The sequence below is a fragment of the Ptychodera flava genome, chromosome 15 (assembly GCF_041260155.1).
Source record: "Ptychodera flava strain L36383 chromosome 15, AS_Pfla_20210202, whole genome shotgun sequence".
In the NCBI taxonomy this organism is placed as follows: Eukaryota; Metazoa; Hemichordata; class Enteropneusta; family Ptychoderidae; genus Ptychodera; species Ptychodera flava.
In genome coordinates, this window is record NC_091942.1 from 34,791,984 (window position 1) to 34,812,888 (window position 20,905).

The 20,905-nt window shown below is 36.9% G+C and overlaps 1 protein-coding gene across 4 annotated transcripts in view; it reads right to left on the bottom strand.

Moving 5' to 3' along the window:
• Positions 1–20,905, bottom strand: part of LOC139151984 (myocardin-related transcription factor A-like) — a 52,240-nt gene that overhangs the window by 10,480 nt on the left and 20,855 nt on the right. For 2 of the 4 annotated variants that reach the window (XM_070725055.1, XM_070725057.1), the window contains exons 3-6: positions 7,791–7,856; positions 6,805–6,860; positions 1,873–1,948; positions 305–466 (exon numbers count right to left, since the gene is read on the bottom strand). In XM_070725055.1, the coding sequence (XP_070581156.1) occupies positions 305–466; positions 1,873–1,948; positions 6,805–6,860; positions 7,791–7,856 (360 nt within the window). Of the gene's footprint in view, positions 1–304; positions 467–1,872; positions 1,949–6,804; positions 6,861–7,790; positions 7,857–14,294; positions 15,306–20,905 lie in introns of those variants that run through there. The other 2 variants (XM_070725056.1, XM_070725058.1) reach the window with 2 other exon arrangements.

The following is a 20,905-nucleotide window of genomic DNA, read 5'->3' on the forward strand; positions in this document are numbered from 1 at the left end:
AATTTACGAATCCACAGAAGTGTTCAACTTCACCAAAAATTTGATTCATCTGACAAATATTTTAATCTCTTAGGAAAGATTCTGTCAAGGTGTAAAGCAACGATCAGAAACATCGTTACATGGAATATCACGATATGGCCACTCCCTGTTCTATTTCTAGTAGATCATACTATTTTGATAGAAAACTATACAGGTAGGTGGCAGAGGTCAAAGGTTACAAGTCCATAATACTTCACAGAGTTTGCTCATAGATGAAATGGCAACACTAAACAAACAATGAAACTGCCACCATGAATCAACTTACGTTTGACAGCATCCTCAACTTCTGGTTCTGTTTTCAATATGTTTCCCTCAATGAGTTCTAGTGGTCCTGGTCTGTGTTTGATCTTCTCATTGAGATCACTGGAGAGTCTGGCTCGTTTCAGTCTCATTTGATTGGTATGCACAAGGGGATCAAACGTTGTGTCTGCAATGGCACATCATCGACACAAAAACTTGCAATTAGATCTAACATTTTCATCAGTATATCAAACTTTACATGCAGTATGAGTTAGAACATGAGTTCTAACAGCAAATGATGTGGGAGTCATCCAGGAAGTGTGACATGGATGCCGTATATGACACTAAGTCACATTATTTAACTAGGACATTTAGTTTTAAATTGTGAAATGTGATTATTTACTTCTATACATCACATTGTGAGATCTATCAAATTTCAGTAAAAGAAATGCTGCTTTTATGTGTTGAATAATTTCTTTGCAAAAAATAATTAAAGAATTGTGTTGTATTCTAATGCTATCCAGAACAAGTATTTTATTATTGTGTGTTTGTTTATTAATATCCACATTTTGAGAGCTATCAAATTTCAGAAGAGTTGTTTGTATGTGTGAAAAAAAATTTTTGGGGGGATAAAAGATGATTCAGGAATTTTAATGACACTGGAACAAAAACACCAGACACAGTGATTTGACTGAGTGCTGGAGTATTTTTAGTATTTGAATGATGATATTATGACTGTATGGATATGCAAACATACATCCCGTCACATTTACATGTGATTTTCCCGTTTCACAATTCAAACTGCATCACAGAAATGATTATTTTGTGGATACATTTAATTACATCCCTGCTGTATTAGCCCAGTATAATCGGCTGCTGGCATCAATTAAAACAACGACTCAACCCATAGAGTGTTGCGGGAAGGTCGATTTTCAGTGTACAATGTACTGACACTAATGCTGAGATAACTTCTTCTGAAACAACTAAAGCAATGATATCTCAGCTGAAATCTTCCACCATCAGAAAGCTATGTGCTTCTCCGCATGGCAGTTGTTGCCATAATTGTAAAGAAGAACTGACAAGTTCCACAAACTTGAAGGGCAACACAGTATGATAGCACATATTGCACAATAGTCAAATTACGCTTACAGCAATGACCTCCAAAAATAAATGCCACTAAACCTTTTTTTTAATTCATATTTCTATTACATAAGGTTATCACAACACACAAATATAAAGTGGCACACATTAGCATGTGAGAACAAGAAGTGAAGTCTAGTGTCGGTGGTGACCTGTTTGATATGGTCATTGAACTGAACTGTCAGGCAGAGATAAGAGCAGTTGTTTTGCCTTGACAGATTGCGGAATACACCCACACACAGACGATGTGATGAAAACACTTGACAGTTCCTCTGTATGGCACTGGTAGTCTACGGTAGATCAGATTGTTTGATTAGGACAACAAGACTGATCAAAATTATGCCACCTTTGAAAGACTGCGTGAATAGAAACGTTGGAATTTCCACACAGGTGTACTTTTTTAGATGTACAGTGTTTTACAAACTATTTCATGTGCCACAACACATCCCTTACCTTCCAAAATATGATGCTTGACCAGCTCTGCTCTATCTGGTCTCATTCTGATCTTTCTCTGCAGACTATCACCAACCTGTAAGACAAGGAAACACTCTATTAACCCTTCAAGTGCCAAACACAAATTTGGTCGCCTTTATAAAATGTACCCAGTCAAATTTTTTCAGATTTTTGCCAAAATTTTGATGAAAACCTGTAGCGTTTGATCCAAAATTATCAAACAAATTACAGAAAAATCCATAACAAGTCATCGTTGATGACACAGTCCCCACTTGTTAATCAGTATTTTGATTACAGGTCCTCAAAGAGGATAGAGTCCTCTTCATTAGGTCTGTGATAAAAATACTTTTGAATGAATTCGCTTGATACATGTCTGAGTTATGGTTCAGGACATGAAAAAAATCGTAACAAAATGGTCGCACAGCGGCCATATTGGATCGCATCACAAAACAAATTGATGTGCATAGCTATGACATTGGTTGATGTCCTTGTACCAACTTTGAATAAAATGGTCAAAACATGCGGATATGCCTGAGAAATGGCTCTGTACATGAAAAATCGTAATAAAATGGCCGCCTGGCGGCCATATTGGATCGTATCACAAAACAGATTGATGTGCATATGTATGACATAGGTCAATGTCCTTGTACCAACTTTGAATAAAATCGGTTGAGATATGCCTGAGTTATGGCTCTGTACATGAAAAAATCGTAATAAAATGGCTGCACAGCGGCCATTTTGGATCGTATCACAAAACAAATTGACATGCATATCTATGACATTGGTCAATGTCCTTGTACCAACTCTGAATAAAATCTGTTGAAACGTGCCTGAGTTATGGCTCTGTACATGAAAAAATCGTAATAAAATGGCCGCCTGGCGGCCATATTGGATCGTATCACAAAACAAATTGACATGCATATCTATGACATTGGTCAATGTCCTTGTACCAACTCTGAATAAAATCTGTTGAAACGTGCCTGAGTTATGGCTCTGTAAACCCATGAAAAAATCATAAAAATACCGTCAATGACGCTGTACCTTCTCTAATGTGTGGCCAGGTCAGGTAATTGGTTGTTGGCATGGAGTTATTGGTAAATAGTTGATGATGTAGGGGCATGAGGTGAGATATGGACCCAAAGAACCCAAAAGATGATTAAATACATCAATCAAAAAAAATTCTAAGCTACAGTATAAACTGCCTAAAGATAGTTCAGTGTGGAAAAAAGGTTAAATAATTCAGAAATAAGAATTAACAGTCCAAAATAGTAATGACGCACTTCCCTACTGACCTGAGTGCATGTGAAATACACAACCTGGCATCTGTAAATTAAATGTATACCAAGTGATCATTTTAAGTCACTTTTAACTGTTTTTAAGGGATATTCCAAAGAGTCCTGTGGAAATGATGTAAAACGCTTATCTGGTCTTGTGTTTGTAAACCTCATGGTTGATAATTGTCACAGTATTCAAAAGAAATTGAAAGTGAAGAAATTACTGTTTTTAATAGGCATATTTTCCTTGAAATACATGATCGTGTAAAGAATATATGCTAAAAGTGTTTAAGAGTAAATTTCTTTTCAAAAAATAATTTAATCTGTGACCAAAGGATTTTTATTCTTTGAGTTTACAAATTCAAACATTGCAATTTGTTCAATCATCTTGTGCAGTGCAAAATTTATAAAATGACTGAAAAATAAAAAAATTAGCAGAATTACAGTCTTTGTGATGTAAAATTATGGGTTGACATCACGATAATTGTTAATCTGTTCGAAGTACTTTCTATAATTTAAAAAGAAAAGTTCATGCAGAAACGGTAACATATATTGTCAGCAATGTAGTGTTAATTTTGACTTTACATCAAAATATGCCTTTGCTGGATACCAAATATGTAGGGCGAAATATTAAAATCAGCCGTGTTCAGCAAAATCCACACAACAGCATTGATTCTTTTCTAATTTGATTTGATTTGCTTATGTTATCCTTGTATGACAGTCAGTACAATATGGAACTTGAACACAACACAGTGAATAAGTATGCTGTAAATGAAATGGTGTGGCTGCATCCACATGCAGCAATAGGAGTGCCTTTGTCTCTCACCCCTCATTTCCAACCTGTCCCATCCCTGAAAAAATAGTTTGGTCTTATATTTATAATGTTAATAATTTCTGTATTTGTTAAAATGTGCGCATCTCAAAAACTTTTGATCATAAACATTTTCATTGTTTTTTTATAGCTGACCAGTCAGTTAACCTGTTTATTTTGAATATTTGCGCATTTTTTCTCAGTATTTGACATTTTCAGAATAGCTTCTTATTCAATTTGTCATTTTCTAAAAGTTAAAATGCTCCTTTGTGTGGTCAAGCTTTCCACAAGCATCAAATGTTGTACTTCATATAGGAAGGTCTGCCTCTAGAGGGCGGGCATCATGAATAGTGTTTGTTAGTTATTTCCTCCACATAAACTTCTGATTGTACTGTAAACATTGAACATGGCCGACGTCCGATTTTCCTGTCTAAAACTTTCACTCATTTTCGTTCATATGACTCTGAAACTCAACTCAAGGAAACGATTGGGAAGAAAGAGTTATCTTGAAATATTGAGGTACTCGCTGATATTTTGCAAAATTAAATGAGAAAAAATGCAAGGAAAATGCCGACAGGCTTACACAACGACCGTTTTCAGACTCAGAGGCATATGATCATCTGCAGATTATGCAACAGGCCCATATCACGTGAGGCCATAAGGGGATATCCACGCAACTCAGTACCAAACACTAGCGCACACAGGGTGAGCAAACACAAAGTGAGTACCCCTAAAGTCAGCTCAGTAGTCTGTAATAGATCGTAGTCAACTAAGAACCTTGGAGAAAGGCTTACATGTAACACTGTGGCTTATGCCACTAAGTCCCTTTTGATTTTTGTCACAGCTCAAAATCGTTCTCCTACACCTCAACCTGAACCATGAACACCCCCACCAGTTTATGATATGACCCATCACAATGGCATAACGTCAACGGATCTTGACAGACGGAAGTATTGACAGACGGAAGTAGTTGACACCAGCATACTGGTTTTCAACTCTAATACCTTCTCTGTCTATAAATAGACACGAGAAGGTAATAAAATGGCCGCCTGGCGGCCATATTGGATCGTATCACAAAACAAATTGACATGCATATCTATGACATTGGTCAATGTCCTTGTACCAACTCTGAATAAAATCGGTCAAAACATGCCTGAGTAATGGCTCTGTACATGAAAAAATCGTAATAAAATGGCCGCCTGGCGGCCATATTGGATCGTATCACAAAACAAATTGACATGCATATCTATGACATTGGTCAATGTCCTTGTACCAACTCTGAATAAAATCGGTCAAAACATGCCTGAGTAATGGCTCTGTACATGAAAAAATCGTAATAAAATGGCCGCCTGGCGGCCATATGGATCGTATCACAAAACAAATTGATGTGCATATCTATGACATTGGTCAATGTCCTTGTACCAACTCTGAATAAAATCGGTCGAAACATGCCTGAGTAATGGCTCTGTACATGAAAAAATCGTAATAAAATGGCCGCCTGGCGGCCATATTGGATCGTATCACAAAACAAATTGACGTGCATCTGTATGACATGGTCAATGTCCTTGTACCAACTTTGAATAAAATCGGTTGGAACATGCCTGAGTAATGGCTCTGTACATGAAAAAATCGTAATAAAATGGCCGCCTGGCGGCCATATTGGATCGTATCACAAACAAATTGACATGCATATCTATGACATTGGTCAATGTCCTTGTACCAACTCTGAATAAAATCGGTCAAAACATGCCTGAGTAATGGCTCTGTACATGAAAAAATCGTAATAAAATGGTCGCCTGGCGGCCATATTGGATTGTATCACAAAACAAATTGATGTGCATATCTATGACATTGGTCAATGTCCTTGTACCAACTCTGAATAAAATCGGTCAAAACATGCCTGAGTAATGGCTCTGTACATGAAAAAATCGTAATAAAATGGCCGCCTGGCGGCCATATTGGATCGTATCACAAAACAAATTGACGTGCATATCTATGACATTGGTCAATGTCCTTGTACCAACTCTGAATAAAATCGGTTGGAACATGCCTGAGTTATGGCTCTGTACATGAAAAAATCGTAATAAAATGGCCGCCTGGCGGCCATATTGGATCGTATCACAAAACAAATCGACGTGCATCTGTATGCCATATGAAGTAATCCTTGTATCAAGTTTGAATGAAATCGCTCCAGGCATCTCAGAGATATTTGCGTGAACGGACGGACGGACGCACGCACGCACGCACGCACGGACATGACCAAACCTATAAGTCCCCCCGGACGGTGTCCGTGGGGACTAAAAAATGTTAAAATGTTGCACTAAAATTTTGGTGGGAAAAATTACAGCACTCAAAGGGTTAATCTGAACTTCATTTCTTGAGATATTGCTACAGAGTGCGATAACATCCTGTCTCATATCAACTTGTGACCAGCTGTATGCAACGCGAACACGACACAACTATTGGAAAGTGAAACTGATTTTATTTCATATTCAGACCTATTAAAGATTACAGGCCAACGGAAGAATTTCAGTTGAAGCCCTTTGAAAGCACCCACTTCTTTCCCTTGGGCAAGGAAAGAGAAGTATAGAGTTTGATGTGTCGTGTCTTTCATACATAGATAGCGCCTATCACCTCTGGGTACCACTGGATGTCTGGAGTAGCGGTAGTTGTAGCCATGCAACAATCTAAATCACATGACATGGAAGCTTGTAGACAGGAACAGACGTCGATAAATGAGTTAGAATGTGGAATTGAATTTCACACATTTGAATTTGCCTACTCCCGGTCCACAAGGGTATAACTACAAATATGCATGATGATGTCCCATATCTGGGACTTACTGACCTGCGCTCGTGCCAATCTCTGTCTCTGTTCATATAACAATGGTGATGTCTTCAATGCTGTAATAAAACACCCAGAGCATGACAAAATAATTCTTGAAGAAATATCTTGACAAATTGAACATATATCACCACATGGGTTATTCCCCTCAGTATGGTATGTACCAACAGTCACAACGTCAACATTGAGATTACCATGATACAGTACACCACAAAACCACAAGTGGCTTGAACCCCCTTTGATGATTGTTTTGGTTTGCCCTGGGAAGTAGGTTGTAGCATTCTGTCAAAGTTGGCTGGTAGAGGTCAACAGGTCATAAATTTATAGCCTGGTATCAGGATGTGCTATATCCAATAAATGTGTTTCTTCTGCTATGTATTGCTGTAAATCTGTGCGACCCACTATCTCCACTGATTACACTTATGCAATCACACAAAATACACTTTGATACATCCACTGGCAACAGTCTTCGATAAGAGGAATCCTGACCCTGAAAACTGATGATGCCACTCAGTGTTACAATGACACCAAAATTCAAGGCTGTACAGAGAATCACCAGGAGGGCAACCTTTGGTTTTCATCACTTAAAGTAACACCACAGTGAAATATGAGTATCCAAATGAATGACCTCTGCAACTAGCCACTCACGTTTACGAATACACCAAAACGTACCAAGACCTTCGTGAGTTTATAAACCGTCATGAAACTTCCTCCCCCACCCAAAAAAAACAACAGAAAACAAAAAAAACCACCCTAGTATTTTGAAGTTGGTTGGTGATTCTGGAGCAAACAAATTACAATCAAATGTACAATCTCTTGGTTCTCATTCTTAAACACCATATGGCTAACTGTAGCTTGTCTGGCCAATCACATTTGGTTTGGGGAGGGGGGTTGGCAATAGCAAAGGCAATGATTTGAAATTTGGGTGATGTACATTGTCTAGATCAATCAATTCATGATATGTTTATGGATTGCGATGCAATACTTACATGGCATGATGCCTTGATTGACAAGCTCCTCTCTTGATCTTCTCTGCTTCAACTTCAGAGCAAGAACTGTAAAAATAATATGATGATGTATGTTAGCAAGACATCAAATACATAGATTTTAATAAAACAAGGAGCTAAGAGTAAGGCCTAGGGGCACTGCAGTCCTTGGGATTTCCTGTGTCATGATCTAAATAACATGCATTACTGCAGTGTTTCCTCTGCCCTACTCTTGCCAAATTGGAAACTGTCAGAAAAAGAAGCGTTTGGTAACAAAAGTTTTGCTATAATTAGCCAAACTTGCGAAGCAGAAAACATGATATCATTAATTTTGGTTAGATCGGTGCACGACCACTGTTGTAATGTACGTTTATATGTGACGACTGTAATGTAATACTTGCAACATATCTAAGAACCTCAGTGATCGTAGACATTCTATCATATTTTTTATTCAAAGACAAAAAAGTAGACGATCTTACAAAATTCAAGGAAAAGTTATTACACTTTTTCTGAGATATCTCTGTTTACAGTTGACAGGATATCACGTATGGCATATAGATTACTACATATGGCCTAACAAAAGCTATTGCATTTGTCTGTGGGACCTTAGGTCAAAATGACTATCATCACTTTTCATTTCAGCTTTGCCTGTCTCCTGACAAATGTAAACGACATAAGAATTGTAATGCGAATGAAAAGAGCCTTCCAGAAGATTAATCTCTGAATAAAGAATGAACTTGATTGCTGATTTCATAGACATATGAAAAAGAAAGGATATTTACAGATACTGGTACCACCAGTCTTACTTGTAAGGGGCCGGATATTATAGTTTTCAAACTCAACCACAATAAGTTCACATAATATGAGGGATCTTAGAAACTGTCAGTTATATTGCCCTTTATTTCAATATAGGTATCATATAATGGAAAATTCACCCGTTTCTACTATGATGGATCATAGATGTCTTGAGAGACTTGTTTAATTAGATATCCATCCACATCCGTGAGAACAAAATGATATAACAGACTCATTGTACAGATTCACTTGAAAGTTATTGAAACTGCAGAAACTTTTTACAATATTTTGGTGATTTTTTCCTCCACATATCAACTTTGAGATTTAATGGTCTAATCCCTAAAGAATGTCCATACCCAGCCCCACTATTCTGCTTGTCTATATTACCTGGATAATTCATAGGATGTGATTTGTTTATTGGTGAATGTTAAATTTCCGCTCTGGTTTGAGTTCAATTTTCAAACAACAGCATGACAACGGCATGTACGCTGGGGCAGTTCAACAACCTTAATGTAATCACAACCAAGGATATGGTTCAAACCATAACGAAATAATTAAAGTTACAACTAATAGGATGAGGAGAATTTTTACCTGACAAAACATAATAATGTGGACCACCCAACACAAATACATGTAGTTACTTGTATTTTCAGAGTTTTGAATCATGGATTTTAAAGATGTTAGTGGACTTTGCGGACAATGCAAACTTCTTTTTTATACAATTTTACGATCATGTCTGCTGAAGGACAACTAATTTAGTGTAATACAACTCTGGAACAACTTAAAGCCATGAGGAAAGATGTTAGTTTTGATTGCAAAATTTCACGATAATACATATCTCTCACAAGACATTTCTGATTCCTTGCTAATGCCTGTAAGCGTGAAATATGACAAGTACTGATACAACTCAAAAAATCTAGAAATGATTTTGATATAGATGATAGTTTTCATTTAAAATATGTAATTAAAGGTACAGCAAGCAGAAGAAACAAACTTCTTGGACAAAACAAATACATTTTTGCAATCAACTTCTAGATTAGTGTTTTGCTCAGCACAACATTCAAAGAATGGACTAACGTTAACATGCACAAATGGAATTTCTGTTCAAAATGAATGCACATGTCATGCATTCAACGCTGGGAGCACCACACACCGAATGCTGAGATTTCTATTTTTACATGAAAATTGCAATATCAGTGACAGCCGACATGCGTATTTTGGTCAAAAGTGTGGTCTGGAACAGTTTACATTGCAGTATATGCAATACCATGAGACTGACTCACTACATAAACCAGCAGGCAGCTGATGGCTTCTATTACCTGAATCCCAGTAATAACCCATGGATATCTATACATGACTCAGTGGTCAACTATTAAATATTAATTTCTGGTTTAGCTAAGTTCCATCTTTTCAATTGCTTGTTAAAATGTCAACCACATGGGCTAAAGTTACCCTTGAAGCATGGTTTACAGACAATATAACACTTTGGTGACACATTTTTTCACAACCAGAGTGCGAGCCATATTATGCAATTGGTTGACATTGTTTCAACGGGTATCTATGACAACCAGAAAGGATGCCAAAGAATGCTGCATATCCATGATAACATTTCTATGATACCATTAAGTGCAGACTAAGCTGTCAAAATGGCAGCACTCTGTACAAGGTGTATTCGTACTTCTGTGTTGTAGACATCTATGCTGGTATGAAAAGTAAATATTCCACTTTCATTAATCCAATAAATTATGCGGCGAGTTCTTCCCTCATCCCCTTGACACTAATTTGACTTTCTAAAATTGAATGATGTACAGTGACATATGTATAAAGGGTAAAAAATCACAGATCAGTTCTATGTAAACTTATTAGAGCTACTATGCTATCAGTTGTATGTGACTAGAGCTACTATGCTCTGGACAAGACTACATTTATATGGAATTGTTACAGTTGAAAAGACAATCTTAATACCTTTTTGAGTTAATTGATTTATTCAATCTGAAAATAACTTTCCTGCAATGACAAGGTTCAGCGCATGTACCTCACAAACCTATCATTCCCTGCATCGAGGTGACTTCAAAGGGCATGTGGTCAGTTATGGGTCAGTTAGAGCTCTACATCCACATATTACAGTGATTGACATACATGCACCCTATAATGCCAGAATGCTTCAAGGAAATGGCAGTTGACCTTTAAGACATACAGTTGATCCATGTTGGAAAGGGTTAATGATTTATGACAAATCATGGGCACTGACACTGGAAAGAATCAGTATCCATGAGCAAATCATGGAATACTGACAAAATTAAGGAATTCAGCCTGTACATTCAAGGATGTTGATCTTGCATCTTGTAACTTCCCTTCTATCGATACATAGACAGGTACGTAAGGCATGTCTGTATTGATGTTTATGGTTCATAATATCATACAAGCTACATAAACAAAACCTGGTCTCAATACATGTTGGGTGTACAATATCATATTGGTATTGAAAGGCATGTTATCAAGTACCAGTATACTAGACAGAAAATTTCCAAGCCAAACCCTGATTCTGGAATGCTGAAGATTTGTGACTGTTGATAAAAACTATGTATTGCAGCATGTGTAGTGTGATTTACGGATTGGTTGAAAAACACTACGACACTGTGACGCACACACTATTGGTAAACACTCTCTGTATGGTACTCTTCATTTGTCAATTTTAATCCAGTGATCACTTTTACTTCTCTCTGGTATTCTAAGATTTTAAAGTATCTTACAGAATTTCAAAGTACACTTGTTGTGTGTATTTTCTGCCTTCGTATTATTAACTACTAATATCCTACTTTTTTACAAGATTACCAACTTTCTTCTGAACTGCACCCACTGTACTGATTTATAGTTTCCAACCATTCTCATAAATCTTCACAGAAAATGAACTTTTTGCCCATGTGTTAAAGTTTAAATTTAACATATGAGTTTTACAGATTTACCCTTCATCATATGACATGATAACTACTTATTATGGGGGATATAAGATATATGTTTTAAACCTAAATAATGAAATTTTGGTGACCGAAGCAATGTGTAGCATGTGAAAATTGATAGCCATTCAAGACTGAACCTCTGAGTATCAAATTCAATGTGACAATAAACAGTCACACAGATGACTCAGCATCACGTATTGTGGATTATTTCCATTTTCATAACCTAAATAATCTGGTAAAGAATAAATGTGCATGAAATTCCATATTTTCAGTTGTTTAATTATGGAAAAGTGGACAAGTGCAACTTAAATGAAGATAATATTGAGGGAAGTTTGGTGGTGGGAAGTCTTTTGGAAATATTGAATACAATAGATAACATCGACATGTCTTTTTTTTTTTGAATTATGAAGCAAAGTACTTCTCCATCAGCATTTCTCTGCCATTCAGGAAACCTTTCGACAAACATGACTTTCCCCATGTCAAATTGCCAGCCAAACACTAGGTCAATCTATGAACTCTGCATGACCACGACTTCCAGCATCATCATCACCATCATTATCATCATCATCATCATCATCATCATCATCATCATGTGCTGTGCCACATTTGCTTCAACTTTAACCCTATTTACAACAGTGGTTTGGCCCGGCTCATTGTCATCCTCGGTAGTCATAGATAGATTTTTACAAGTAATAGCCATATTTGATTTGAAACATGTCAGTTTTTTAGTTTTCATATCTTGAATTATATTACAACTGTAGATTTTGATCTTCCACAACACTGACAACTGCCGATTAAAATGTAAATATTACTAAACGACCTTCCTGGTTACAATTGAAATGTTTTACATCATGTACTTAATAGTTTAAACTAGCAATAAGACGGCATTTTCAGACATATGAAGGCAACAGTGATACCATACAAAGTATAAGTACGTTTGTCATAGTACTGGGAATAATAACATGCTACGACACGACACACAAAAACTCTGGCTTAAACAACCTAAGACACTTCCTGATTACTCAGTGCTCTGTGTTTGTGACCAATGTACCCTGTGTGGGCCAGTGCCAGGTCTTAATTCACCGCACAATTGTAACCGTGTCCGTTTTTCATGGAAGCAAAGGTCAGGAGGTCACACAACCTAAATCACATTTGTTATCCACTACTGAGAATGACAAGAAGTGGTTTTGAACACTTCACGACTTACAAAACGCACTATGACTGTTCCCATGGTTGGATTCTTTATGTGATTGGAGGTTGACAGTGCTTGGAGAATACATTTGATTTGGCTGTCTTTAAATTGAAGTAGCACTCTCTTTCATAACTTTTCCACCTGAGGGACACTGAAACTCAGGATACAAACATGGCTGGTGACACTGAGACATTGACAAATGGTAACTTGTCTCTTCTGTGCTACATATCTTATGCTAAGACAGACTGAGCGCTTTTCATAAACAATATATTCGTCTCATTTTCAACTCATGAAGTGTATTGTCAAAGTACCCACACCAATACAAAGACCGTTTTCATTTAAACAGTCAGCCACATTACACCATGACGTAATTGGGAAACAAACAAAAAGGTCGGCCAATCCACCTACGCATATGCCCCTGTATCAGCCCATATTGACTTGTATAAGCACTGTGCCTACCCTGGCCTTGCAAACAAATCAATGTGGGGATTGCCTCTACAACAGCTCTGCAACACTCTACAGTGAGAACTAGCAACATGCAGTCACACTCTGCACAGCAAAGAGAAAACGTTCACTCCAGTCAAAGTGATACATGACTATTTACATACCGGTAAATCCTGCATTATGTCGGGAGGGTTTGAAGCCATACAGCATAAATATCACCATATACATTTATCAACTAAAACATGCATTTCGGCTTTTCAAAGTAAAGTTTTTATGATGGCATGCTGATATATTATAACAATTATTTTTTTGTGGTCAAAATGAACAACCAACTCAAATTCTACATACATTTATATCTTTCCAAGTATGGATAAATAGTTTCACCAAGAACTGAACCTGGATCTACAACGTCAGCACTTTTACAGCAAGCATAGACAGGGCATGTTGGCCATCTTGCCATCAAAAAATTTGGAAGAGACACATACCGGTATCTCTCTTTTTGTTCCATCTAACTCACTACGTAACAAGTACATGTATTATATAATTCATATAAGCAGCTTCTCCAAGTTAAACAGGTATAGCATTCGCAGTTTTCAAAGCTTTGCATAGAAATTGAGGGACAAAAGCACACTACAAAAGAAAAGAATCCCTTGTTTTTGGTCTGTCAAACATGAAAACTAAAAAACAACATGACCCGCTATTACTTCCTCATTGACAGCAGCATCCCCTAGGCATTTAAATATTTATGCTATACCACTGTAATGCAGGTATCAAACGTTTTCCTTTAAAACCACACGCACATATACATATCACAGTAATGATCTGGATCAAAACTTTTGACTACATCAGCCAATATTACATTCCTTTGTCAGCTGGCATTCCATGATATACACGTTCCTTCCCTCTACCTTGTTTGCTCTGTACCCAATCTCATCATATCACAGTAACTTCTGACAAGTTATTTGCACTAGTTCTGTTCCTGTAAGATTAAGCAAACTGTTAAATTCACTGTTGACTAGGTTATATAATGCTATACAGGACAGGAAGACGATGAACAACATGGCGCTTCCAGACATCCTAGGTGAACAATTCTACAGTATTGCTTCTATGACTTACGTTTTTTATTCTTCTGGACAGCCATCGTGGAATCTTTGGAATGATCAAATTTCTTCTTATCCTTACATATAGGAACGACCATATTGCAATTGAATACACAGTAATAAATGGTTTTGTTTCGGAGTGTTGTATTGCACAGTTTTTAAGTACCAAAACCTGACAAGCAGATATACTGCCCCTTGCTGGGCAACTTCTTTTGAGAAGGTTCCTCACTGAACTTTTTCAATGACAAATTTTGGAAGCAGATTTCAAAGTACTGTTCATTGGCATATTTTCCTGGGCTTGTTGCTTCTGACACAAGGCTAAGCAAGACTATTACAGCATATGGATGGCAATATTTTAGTCGGTTGAAAGCTTGTGGGATGTCCGGACAAGACTTGGTGTAGATGAAAAGCAATATGGCCGCCACAGAAAGTAACCTTGCACTGCAGTACAATGACTTGAGTCAAGAACTTGTAAATTGACAACAGCACCCTGGATTGAAGGTTGTACGTTGTGTTGTTGAAGAGGTCAAACTAAAGCATGGAATGTTTCATGAAATTCATATGAATTTACAGTACAGAAAAGCTGTCTTTCCGCAGATAGTTCCAAAATTGCCAGAAAAACCGTCTACAGCTGTTTAAATGGCACAGTCTTCAGCAGCTGTTATTTGTTCAACGCTGCCACATTCCACACGAATTGCACTTTTCCAGACTGGAAGACAAATCACCAAATCTTTTTCTGTAGCACTTCACAGGAAATCACTGCAGAATCCTCCAAAACTCCAAAACTCTAAATTTGTAGGTAGCGGCAAGAAAGCATTTTCAAGTTGTCCTGAGAATTCAAATGCAAGGCAAGGGAAAGCTGCTCCATACCAAAGTAACGGACAACGAGTTTACATGGAGACAAGAGGAGTAGTAAGGTCAGAGACGTGACAGATTGCTGATGCCCTAGCTGTAATCTAATACTGACACAAGGATAGCACCGGACACAGCTATGGCTGTTATGCACAAAACAACATAGCAAGAAATCTTTCATGGCTCCGTCCATTTTCTTAGAGGGGGGCATGAACTTTCTCGTAAAACTAAGATTTGAATATACATGAACAAGTCACAGTTTTGACCTGTCATTTGGTTAAACAGTTGTTAAAGTTACGGGTTTTAAATCGAAATAAATTGCTTTGCGGTTAACTAGAGTAACAGGTACGGTGAGGTTGAACACCTTTGATACATATCTTTACACACCTGCAGGCAATCCCTCAGAACACCACCCCAAATAGTTGTGAAGTCCCTTCAGGAAGAGACTAATTGCTGGTCGTCATAGGGGTGTCAGGCATAGACTGAGGTAAGGGCAAAACGGTGCTGGGTCAGTATGGTAGAAAAATGAAGCCATGGGTTCGCATAAATTACATTGAACTGACATTTAAAAGTGATCTGAAAGTGAAAAAGTGTTAAACTTTCTGTATATGAGACTCATTCCAAGTGCTTTGACTTCATGTTTTGAATATTCATGGAGGTATTGTAAAAACAACATGCGTCAACGGCTATGGAGATAGCATGAACGGCTATGGAGATAGGACAATTAACTGTGTCAGTCCACTTTATATTCAATGTACAAAAGAGAAAATGTCTTTCAAGGAAGTAGCACTGGCTCTGAAAAGATAATATGTTTTCAGCAGATGTACGCTGGCTGTTTCTACAGACATGTCAGCAACTGGGGCATGGAGGGCTGACTTGTACAAATGTTCCATTGCATAATCACCACTAAAGCTTGGTCTATTTTAAAATTTAACGGAAGTAGTACCATGCACTATTGAGATGAAATGAGAAGTCTTCTATATAAACGCCAAAAGAACCATTGTGTTCAGTGATAACAGACATTACAATTGGTAATGTGCCTTGTTTAGTATCCTCCATCTTTGGTTAGATACAGCCAATATTAACCCTAACTTATCTTTCAATCTTCAGACATTTAATATTCGGAAATTCACAAGCCCATGTATGCAAGCAAACACTGAAACAAAGTCACCAATAAAATTCTTTGACAGGAAATCATAAAATTGGAAATCAAGTGCAGTATGGGATGTTGCATGCACTGTTAGTCTCCTCAACATATACTGACTTCTTCTTTCAGCAAGAGATTTGGTATGCGCTGGACTCCTGGGACACTGTTTCAAACCACAGCCTGTCATCGCTACATCCTATAGGTTATGTAAAAATAATTATCAGAAGAAAAGGAAACACCTGCGTTTCAATGCAGAACAGAAACTTGGACTTTTCTTTGTGATTTTCAAGTCTGTATCATAGTTCTAACTGAAAGTACCATCAATTTTAATCCTCTAAAATACATAAATTAAAATATTACGTTAATGTAGGCATACTGCAAGCATTACTCAGTTTATGAGACTTTTTACAATCATTACCTCCACAATTTAATTTTCAGGGTCCACAGGAAAGCTATTAAACTTTTTCAAAATGTCCAGAATAAAGGTAAACTTAAACTGTTGGTACACACTTTTGGTCACCATCTCGTTGGCAGATTTGTACATGTAACTATTCCTTCATAATATACAGTGACCTTTTTTCTGAATTAAAAATTTGACTGTAAATTCTAATGAGCCCTCAGTACTCTATTATTGTTGACATGAATACACAGCACAAAATTGCCAAGAGAGTGCCGCATGGCTTGTTGGTTGACTCTGAAACCTGACCTACTAAAACAGCTGCATGATTGGTCAATTGGACGAGTCGGTTGGTATGATCATCGAAACAAAATCCTTGATGATCCAGAACCTGCCCAGCGCGGCCTTAAAAAACAGTAAACTTTATTATCCAGAACCTTTGAAGGGGGCCACTTAGGAAGTGGAAATAATGGCAAAAGCAGACAGCTGCAAATTACTTTTGTTATGCTGCGACATGTAGGAACTGTCAAGTCAGCCTTTGAAATCACTCCTATCAATTTAGATCACAGAGGTTTCACTTCTGTACTTGAACAAATGAAATGCAGGAATTACATTACAGCGGCTGATCTTTTTTAATGTTCCACTCTTTTGTTGTGGACAAGTTCCGTGTTTCTGTACAATGGATGTCATTGAGATCAGGAATATCATAAATTTTCCTGGTTTTAATTAATTCAATACAGTGTGAATATCTCTTCATGTCCGGCTACATGTACATAACATGGCAAGTACTGGGTACTTGACAGCAGAGAGTAGTATCAGAGTTATCCATGTAGATTCCAATGTATTCACAACAGTACTCTTTAAAAATTTAGCTTTCCCGTGACCATTAATCTCAATATAAAAAGTTGTTTATTTTTTAAAGAAATATTGATTAGATGACAAAATGAGTTGATAAATTTATGCAAATATACTGCTGATAAACAGAACTATGGAATAGAAATGTACAGGTTCATTTGCCTGTAGCAGAGTATGCTATAAGACCATATGGCCTAAATTTACTTCTGGGAAGCCAAACTTTGTATGCTGAGCCTAGATTTCTATTGTTGATTTATGAAAGGAAAAAGTCGTAAAGTTTCCTTGAGCAAAATGTGATGACAACTTTAAAAGTTTCAGTTTCAATGTGCGTATTACCTAAAGCCTTATGGTGACTATTGTCAGGTGAGATTTGTCAAGAGTTACTCCTTTGTCCAGAAAGGGACATGGAAACAACACACTCTACTTATGAAACTGCCAGCAAAGGGACGCAAAACTCTCAAATGTGGCCTTCGAAACTCTCACATGTCATGAAATTAATAGTGCCACTTGCCTTCATTATGGACATCTTTCAGGACACAATGACAATGAAAATTTATAATGCAAATGGCAGATAACAAATTTTTTGTACTTCCCTACACTTCCAGTTAAAAACCTGGGAGTATTCTACTACTTATGTGAATGGCCGGAACTTTTTGACAAAATTTCAAACCACTGCACTTCCTATGTCACACTCAGTAAATAATTAATCCAATCCAATTAATCCATATCAATGATATCATACGATGTAAATCTACATGATTACTGAGATTACAAATACATGATGCTTATTACAGGATTTCAAAAATCAGCCAATACCAGAACAACCACTGGATGAAACATGGCTGCATTTTTGATCAGTTTATCCTTCAGAGAATAAAACTATTTTAGTGAAGTCAGCTGGTTTGTTCCTGATGCAACTAAAAGCGACCTCACACTGGCTGACTAATGATCAACTGGTCACTATAGTTGATATGCAGCTGTTCTTTTCTTAAACAAAACGCATGCAAATAAGAGAGCTTTCCCTGGATTGACCTTCAGCCTGAATGGCCATGAAATTGGATCTCAATTGAGGGCAATGCCATCTGGTATATGTCCAAACATACACTGAACACGACTGTACAATACAATGTCAAAGCCAATCTCTGGATTCAAAGCCTGTCACAACCTGTGTCCTGTGATCAATTTAAATTAATCTTTCTTCAAATCTGATATTACTCAGAAACTTACCAATGGTGAAATTGCAATAGTACCCACAGTTACTGATTTTAGACTGCGAAATAAAACTGCTGGGTGTACCTTTGTGACCCTATATTAAGTACATCCAAGAATAAATGGGTAGAATGAGTAGATTTCACAACTTACGATTACGGAAATAAATGACTGATATCATTGTTAATCATTAACAGCATTGATAACCAGGAGATAACGATATCATCAACTCACCATGATCTTGTATCCAGTTATAGTGGACAGTGGAATCAGAAGTTTTTCCAAGTCATATGAGAAAGGGACAGCTGGACCTTATTTTCATGAGTGGAAATTTAATCGAATCATAAACAGATATAAAAAAATACCAAATATGAGCTAAAAACTCTTTGAGAAGACTCACATGATCACATGGTACAGCTATAACCTATGCCAGTATTTCATTCCATGAAAAAACTTATCACAATATTTTTGACATCAAAATATCAGCAATACTGTTAGCAAATTCTTAGTTTTCTCATCAGCCAAAACACTTAGCAAAAGTGAAGATGATAATGTTTGTGCTATATTTCAAGACACAGCTTGGGCAATTTTGTGAGAATTGTGGCCTTTTGCCAAATCCAAATGATATAAATCATGTAGCTGTATATATGATTAGGTGAAGACTTGGGTCAATAGTATAAATTGCACTCAATGAAATGTAGATGACCTTTATCCTCATATTGACCTTGAATAATAAACATTAATGTATCTACGCATGATAAACACATGTTTGCTAGAAGACGTAAAGCAAATTGGTACATCATTGATTCTAGCAATTCAAAATATTGATGTTCAGTTATCCCTCCTAGGGTTAATTACTACATCCTCACTAAGAAGAAGGAAGTCTGCTAAACGTATGGCTGTACAAACACATCCAGCACAATATGGCCTCACAAAATACACACCACTAAATTGATAAGGACACAACTGTGATATAAACATTAGAACATCACAATATTCAGAACTACAGTCACACTGAAAAATCCTTAAAACACTGACCAAACAGAATATGAATTCTCTAAACTTCAACCCTAGACATGCCATAATATAATTAAGCAATAATGTACACCCTCCCATCCCATAATGAACCAAAGCAAACTTTACACAACATAATGTACAAGGCAAATGCATATGGTTGGACATTGACTTCTAAGATACCTATGGGACCATGATAAGTTTCTTCAGCCTGGGGGGGGCCGGTGGATTCATGGGGGGGTCACCCTGTTTTTGACTTTGGTGATGGGGGGGTCACCATGTTTTTGAAATGCCCAATAGGGGGGTCAGTGTGTTTTTGAATTTTGAAACAGGCACATCATTGCCTATAAAATGCTAGTTTCAGCCACAAATTTCATCATTGAGTTGTATTTTTCGGCGCGCCCTTCGGGCGCGTAACTTTAATAATCAGTCATATTTTTCAGCACGCCCAACTTTAACATATCAAGCATACATACATCAGAGATATATGTATGTTCAATATTTTTCAGCGTGCTCTTCAAGCTCATTACTTTAATATATCAGACATTTTTCAGCATGCCCTTCAGGTGCATGACTTTAATATACAAGGCATATATATCAGAGATATCAGGATGTTTCATATTTTTCGGCGCGCCCTTCGGGCGCAATACTTTAATAAATCAGAGATATCTTGATGTTTGCTTAGTGAAAGTGTACCATTATGAAATCTGCATTTCATATGAAAAGGATGACAAATTCCTGATACTTTTCTGTTCTCTCTATGAGAATTCAGTATGAGAAAGCAACATGCACAAATATTTCACAATATATATATTTGATACAGTGACTTATTTTAGTGATAGAAAAATGACAAGATATCCTTTCTTCTCATTGATGAAATTATTTTCCTTTGTGTCACAGGTTTTCTGTAGAAAGATGCTTTTTTATGAACAAAATAACAGTTAAAAAAGGCAGTTTTGTCATTATTAGCTGTGCTTTTATGATTTCAATGTTACAAGAGAAGGTCCTCTCAGACACTGTACACATCAGATTTGGCTAAAAAAGCTCTCTATGGCTCCCCAGGAGATTTAATTGGATGTCTTAACACCCATCAAAGTTTTTGATTCACTGCTTTTTCCTCTTTGATATTAATGATTGACATCCATTTCTGTAC